Consider the following 7188-nt stretch of genomic DNA (forward strand, 5'->3'; position numbering starts at 1 on the left):
GCTCTTTCCATGAAGAATTTCTTCCTAATGTCCAGCCTAAACTTGCCCTGTTGCAACTTGCAACCATTCCCCCTGGTTCTGTCCCTAATTACTTGTGAGAAGAGACCAGCACCAACCTCTCTACAATGTCCTTTCAAGTAATTGCAGAGCATGAGGAGATCCCCCCTCAGCCTCCTCTTGGTCAAACTGAACAGACCCAGCTCCCTCAATCGCTCCTCACAAGGTCTGTTCTCCAGCCCTTCCCCAGCTTTGTTGCCCTCCTCTGCACTCGCTCCAACACCTCGAGATCTCTCCTGTACTGAGGTGCCCAAAACTGAACACAACACTCAAGTACAGAGGGACAATCATCTCCCTTCTTCTCCTGGTCACAAAATATATGAGCCAGGATGCCGTTGGCCTTCTTGGCCACCTGGGCCAGTAAGCATCAAAGAGGGTTTGCTTCCCCATCCATGTGTGAAAGACCAAGAGTGGAAGAATATAAGGTCATCTAGTGATATAAAGAAGCTGCCAAGCAGATGTCTGGCTGACTTGGTCTCTCTGTGATTCACTGTCTCATTTCAGATGAAAGATCTGCGTCACGAAAATGTGAATCTGTTCCTGGGCTTTTTCTCTGACTGTGGCATCTTTGCCATAGTGACAGAGTACTGCTCCCGAGGAAGCCTGGAGGACTTGCTGAGAAATGAAGATATGAAACTGGATTGGATGTTCAAGTCCTCTCTCGTGATGGATCTAATTAAAGTAAATCCATTGCTCCTGCTGAGGAGTGACCTGCTTGTGACTTTTATATCCACATAGCCATGTCATCAGGGACTTTGGGATTTTTATAGTAATGCTGGGAAAACAAATGAGAATGTAATTATACCAGTATACCCAGTCATTAATGGAGACAACTTCTTGGGTTTTTTTTACTGAGAGGAGCACTACTTAGGGTAACAGGACTACATCCAGAGGTTAAAAATACACATCAGGCTAGACCTTATCACCTAGAACAATGGATTTGGTGAAAAATTTGTATTTTCCAAAGGTCTTTTCTTATCATAAATCAGAAAGGCATCCAGCTTAGGACCAAAGCCCTAGAACAGAATGGCTACATGTACGGTCACTTTGGGAAAGTGTTTACACTCTTCCAATCATGTCCCATGTATTTTCATCCTCTGATCATGAACTACCAATCTAGGACAGGTGACCTAGAGACCACAGACTGCCAGAACCATTCTTACAGCACATGATCCACCTTCTGATCCTCTGGGTGAGAGCATCCAACTCTCAACAGCTTCCTTCCCTTGACGTAACCATTCGGTACCACTTGTGTTCACCTTCACAACCTTCTCTAAACATGCAGCTTCTGAGTGCAGTGAGTCCCAGGGCTAGAGAGGGAGACATCTGACTGTTCCTAAAGCTGCTAAACCTTTCCAGTATTACTTCAGGGTGCAGCCAAGCTAATTCTTGCTCCCAATCCATTTCTGAACTTCTCCCATACTTTCCTGGGTTGATCAGGACTGCATTTGACCGAGTCAACATTGTACCTGATGGCACCTAAGGTGGTAATTTGGCTTAATGCTCTGATGGGTATTATAACTCTCAAACTTTTCTGTATTGCGCAGGGAATTAGGTATTTGCATCACCGAGATTTTGCTCATGGACGTCTCAAGTCTCGTAACTGCGTGGTGGACGGTCGGTTTGTGCTGAAGATCACTGACTATGGTTATAACGAGCTCTTAGAAGCACAGAAATGCCGGTATATCCAGCCACCCCCAGAAGGTAGGGGCCATAAGGACTTTTTTTTTTTTTTAATATTTAACCATTGATTTAACAGATGCTTGTCCTGGTGCAATTGCAGACCAGTGGCCACATAAGGATCTGGGTGCTCAATCTCACAATATCTCGGTACCCTACAAACAATGCATTGTTAACAGAAAGTATAAAAGTAGTTTTTTCAGACTTCTTGAAAGTGAAGTGAATAGCAGAGTGTCATGGTAAGGAAAATGAGATTTTATTGTGACAGAACTTAAGCTTATTGTGGCTGGAGAAGGATTTAGTGCCCCTGAAATCTGATCAATCCTGAATTTCAGTGACTGGTGGAACTGACCTCTCATCTTTAGCCCAAGAGCCATATTTGAAGTTTTAGGTTAACCCAACTCCAAAATGCCTTGTCTTGTAAAACTAAGCCATCTGAAACATAAAGTCTCTTTGAAAGAAACCCTCTACGTGCTAGTCACCAAAGGCTCCCACATGACATTCCCACCACTTAGGGAGAGCAACTCATGGGACCAGGTTTGGGGATTTTGACAGGTTTTCTTTCACCTTGTCATTGCTTTGGGGTTCCTCTAGTCCGCAAGTTTATTCCTGAAACCTGTTTTCACATGGTAAGAAGTGTTTTGATCCCTCCATCACAGGATTTGGTTCCTACACATTTCCAGTGTTTCAGATAGGGCCATTGCCAGAAAACGTCCTTCTCCTCCCTTACAGAAGTTATATGTTTTGCAGTAGATTAAATGTTCCTTATTCCCATTATTCGGAATGCTCCGTTACCAGGGTAACAATATCCTGGTTTGAAGAAGATTAATTTCTTGATGAGGCTGGGTATGTTTTGCAACTGCGTCTTTCATCACTTGAGCTATTGGATTATAAAGACTGATCATACTTCAAACTGCCACAAACTGCTTTTGCAGAAACGGCTTTCATGTAAGAGGAGTTAGAGAATGTACCTTATTAACGGTGGCTTTGTTACAACAGTAACAAGAAACCCAGGCTTCAGCGCCAACCGTCTTGTCTGAGTGATATTTTCAAACAAAAAAAAGGTGTTAACGCTTTTGGCAATGGTGAGGAGAGTTCTTATGTAGATGTTCAAGGCTGATGTTTTAACATGTTAATTGCTAGCATAGTAATTTATTTTTTTTTTAAAGGTAGAGTGAAATTTGGAAATTTTTTTTTGCTCAGGATGGAAGTTTAATATTTCTAACACATAACAAGAAATAAAAGACTTGATCCAGTAGTAAAGTACATTGCAATCTTTCCTCAAATGTTCCTTTAAGCACTTTATTTGCAATAATCTGAGCTCAAGCATAAGAAATATGATGCTCTTGATTTATTTTATTTTTTTTTATTTAGAATTGCTCTGGACAGCCCCTGAGTTGCTGAGGGACGCAGACATGTGCAGAAAAGGCACATTTAAAGGGGACATTTACAGCTTTGCCATCATCCTGCAAGAAGTGGTTGTTCGGGGCCCACCGTACTGCATGTCGGAACTCTCAGCTGAGGGTAGGCAAATATTTCAGTACATTTTTAAGGCTTTACACACAGCGCTCAAAAAACCTCTAGCCAAGCCCCAGGGGTAAAATATCAGTACGGAAATAATGTCCCAATCTCACGACCATTCTCAGTGATAAAAGGTCGTTTTCAAGAAAACATCCACAATTAGGAACAAGATGTGAGGTTCTGATGTCAGCCATGATATGTGACTCATCTCTGCTGTCAATGGGGTTGGGGTTCCATGTACCCCCCAAGAAGCTTCAGAGCTGGCCAGCAGTCAGACCTCTCCAGTACCTCCAGTTCCCTGTTAAAACTTTGACTTTGCATCACGATGTAGGGTGAAATCTGATGGCAGAATTTCCCATAGCTTAGGAACTGCGTGGTTTTTTTTTTTACCCTTGCCTTTTTTTCCCTGTATCATAGGAGTTGAGGTTTTTTGAACTGGACCCCTTGCTACCATCCTGGTTTGTTCATCTGCCCATCTATTTTCCTTTAACTATGTCCCCATTTAAAGAGGTTCTCTCTTCAACAGAGATCAAAGTGGTACATCACGACCCTGCTGACCTATGAAATGTGGCTTGTACCAGAAATAGAAAGTGGGCAAACTCCTTAGGAACTGCTCATGGTGCAGCTTTTGTTAGTTCAAGTTGTGTTGTCCAGGTACAGGTAGAGCAAACACACCGCAGTCAGGATCAGGTGACAAGCCCTTGAACAGGGAGGGGGCAAGAACCATCAAAAAAGAACAAATTTCAGTGAAATCCCATTCTGGGCCGTCACCAAGTGGAGTATAGTCATTCGGTATCTGCCTGTTCTGCACCTGGACAAGTGAGTCCCTGACCTCTCTGCACCCCAAGCTGCTGCAACAATTAAATAATAATGATGATTATGATGTAACTTGCTCTGTCATCCAGAGCTGGACGTATGATGGATTTTATGATGTAATAAGCGGGTGTCCCCCCACCTAGTCCCTGTGGGAAACCTCCATGTAACACACTCCTGTTTCCTGAACTGACAAAATGATGAATTGCTCCTTGTCGTGTCCTAATCCCCAAGGAGCTTTCACTCACAGTATGAGCTTTAAAACCATCTGAGGAAGGCATTTCCCCTTGGCTGCCCCTCGAAATATTTGTGCCAGGTGCTTTGTTTAGTTCCTTTGGTGGAGACGGGTGGGATGAGCCAAACAGCTTTAACATTGTCAACACAGAAAAGCTTTGGGTACTCACCAAAACAGCTGTGGAAGTGTAGGGTTCCTGCCAGGAAGAGGGTGGTTTTCACTCTATTTGACTGTTCTGCTCTACACAAAATGAAACCTTCAAATACAATCACTTTGGGTTGGTTGTTTTTCATGGGTTTGGGGGGTTTATTTATTTAATTTTTTTTTAAAAACCAGAAATATATAGTTCTACCTTACAAAACTCACATTTCCTCCAGGATATTCTTACTTAGGAACAGCTAAACTGAAGTCAGGGTTGGGTTCAGACATCACGCTCTCCTGGCCGTGCTTCAGCTGTCAATGAAACCTGCAGCTCTGCTCCTTCAAGGACTGACTTCTCAGGTTCTGAAAGCCCAAGTCCAGTTCCTTATTAGTCTTATTTCACCTCTGGATAGGGAGTCACTTCCTAAACGTTGTTTTGAAGCCAAACTTTCCCCCTTAAAAACCTTTCCATTGTCTCCATTCCCATCCACCTCCTACGTACTGGTTCCCAGTTAACGATGAATCATCAGAGGCTGGTATCCTTCCTTTTTGGGCTTGGCCATAACCCTCTGCTCTCTTAGAGAACCACAGATCTTAATGGAGAGAGTCTGAGGTAATTTCATTAAATACAAGCCTGCAGGCTCACAAAGACATCTTTGTCACAAAACCTTCCTCTCTCCAGCCACTTTATTCCTCATAACCTGGTTCTCCATGGACAAGAAGGCAGATGAATCTCTTGTCTTTTTATATCCTCCAAGATACTCCTGGTAGAGGAAAGCAGAAACCCCCAGCTTCATTTGATGCAGAGGATGGGTGGTGAGGTATAACATGATGGCTGAAGGAGCCAGCAAGGGACAGGAGAAAAGGTCCATGTCCATTGCCCCATCAAGACCCTCCATCTCACAGCGTGATTGCCGTCCTTATCTTTGTCACAGAAATTATAAAGAAAGTGAAGAAGCCCCCTCCCCTGTGCCGCCCAAACATAGCCCCTGAGTTGGCACCCCTGGAGTGCATCCAGGTGATGAAGCAATGTTGGGGAGAAGCCCCTGAGCGACGTCCGACCTTTGAGGAGGTATTTCATAAGGTCAGTGAATAGAGGACCTTTGTTGGTACTTTACAGGAAGTGTAGGGTATTTTTTCCTTTAGGTGAGTTCTTAAATAATGATTAAAGAAGTCCCAGAGCTCTGATCTTGCCTTTGCTATTGGGTTATTTTATGGTTCGTGGCATCTGGCTTACACCTTGTCCTGAACTTGGGCTGCCATGGCACCATCACATAGGGTTTGAAGCAGGCTGGACATGGTCCAGGTGCCCACATTGACAGCGCACCTGCGCAGATGGTCTCGTGGAGATCAAAGATGTGTAAACTGTGATATCACCTTCAGATCAATGTGCTTTTGAATGTCCTGAAGTATTTAAAAGTTTATTAATTTAAAAGCAAAATTCACCAAAGGCCAACATCCATAATTTTTGCCTTTTGGTTTTACTAAGCTGTGAATAATTGCATCAATGTGACTCCACTGTTGAGTCTAAGGCGGCTTCTGAAGCCACAGGTCATGGTCCAGAGGCTCCAACTTTACATGACCAGGAGAAAGCACAACGCAGTGAGGATCTGGGGACGGAAGGTGGCAGCGCACATATTGTGCAAAAGTGGATTTAACACCACTTGTACATAAGGAGGTTGTAAGTGTTGCTGATGTTATGAAATTTGCCCCTCTGACCACAAAGGGCTATGAGTTACCTTAAAGGTTAGTCATGGGATAAATAAGGGCGCAAATTTGCAGCATGATAGTACTCCACAACAACTCATATATGTGTTGTCACCTCATGGAAGGTTGTATTTCGCATAAGCCTCGCTGGCAGTCCATAGAGGAGCAACACGCTTCTGGGCAGCTTCCATAGTTATTGATACAAATTCACCCTCTAATTTGCCCATTTAACTCTTGCCACCAATGAAATCAGTCTTTAGCATTGTCCTTTTAAAATAAACGTTTAGTTTTTGTTCCTGTCCAAACTTAGAGTGTAATGAGATGGAGAAATAACTCTTCAGTTTCATTTTCCAGTTCAAAACCATCAACAAAGGGAAAAAGACCAATATCATTGACTCAATGCTCAGGATGCTTGAGCAGTATTCGAGCAACCTGGAAGATTTAATCAGGGAGAGGACTGAAGAGCTAGAGATTGAAAAACAGAAGACAGAAAAACTACTGTCACAAATGCTTCCCCCGTAAGTATTGGTACTTTAGATACTAAAAAAACCAACCACACAACCCATAGCTAGACTGAGCAGAAAAGTTGCCCGGAAGTGAGCAAGACTGCAGAGTTGACCTCCAATTTTGATCAGCACCTTCTGATCAAAGTAAGAAACTTTAATCAATGCTTGTTACAACCACATAAAACCTTTGATTTAGTGGAAGGTCTCCTGAACACAGTATGACAGGAGTCCTGTGTACTCTTCGGCACATGCAAAAGGGTTTGTGCCCTGCGTGTGGTGTTGTTTCAGATCAGTGGCAGAAGCCCTCAAGACTGGAGGCACCGTGGAGCCCGAGTATTTTGACCAGGTGACCATCTACTTCAGTGACATCGTGGGCTTCACAACCATTTCAGCCCTCAGTGAACCCATTGAGGTGGTTGACCTTCTGAACGACCTTTACACACTGTTTGATGCTGTTCTTGGAAACCATGATGTTTACAAGGTGAGGACTACCTGGGCATAGAATCATAGAATCATAGAACAGTTCAG

At 43.4% G+C, this 7188-nt stretch overlaps 1 protein-coding gene across 1 annotated transcript in view; it reads left to right on the plus strand.

Moving 5' to 3' along the window:
* Window positions 1-7141, plus strand: part of LOC104274401 (retinal guanylyl cyclase 2-like) — a gene marked incomplete at its 3' end in the record, with an annotated part of 16076 nt that extends 8935 nt beyond the window's left edge. Inside the window, exons 6-11 of the mRNA XM_009870017.1 lie at window positions 562-738; window positions 1605-1761; window positions 3112-3261; window positions 5383-5531; window positions 6509-6672; window positions 6949-7141. Coding sequence (XP_009868319.1) covers window positions 562-738; window positions 1605-1761; window positions 3112-3261; window positions 5383-5531; window positions 6509-6672; window positions 6949-7141 — 990 coding nt within the window. The remainder of the gene's footprint in view (window positions 1-561; window positions 739-1604; window positions 1762-3111; window positions 3262-5382; window positions 5532-6508; window positions 6673-6948) is intronic.
* Between the last annotated feature and the right edge of the window lie 47 nt (window positions 7142-7188).

This window comes from Apaloderma vittatum, unplaced genomic scaffold, assembly GCF_000703405.1.
Source record: "Apaloderma vittatum isolate BGI_N311 unplaced genomic scaffold, ASM70340v1 scaffold14615, whole genome shotgun sequence".
In the NCBI taxonomy this organism is placed as follows: domain Eukaryota; kingdom Metazoa; phylum Chordata; class Aves; order Trogoniformes; family Trogonidae; genus Apaloderma; species Apaloderma vittatum.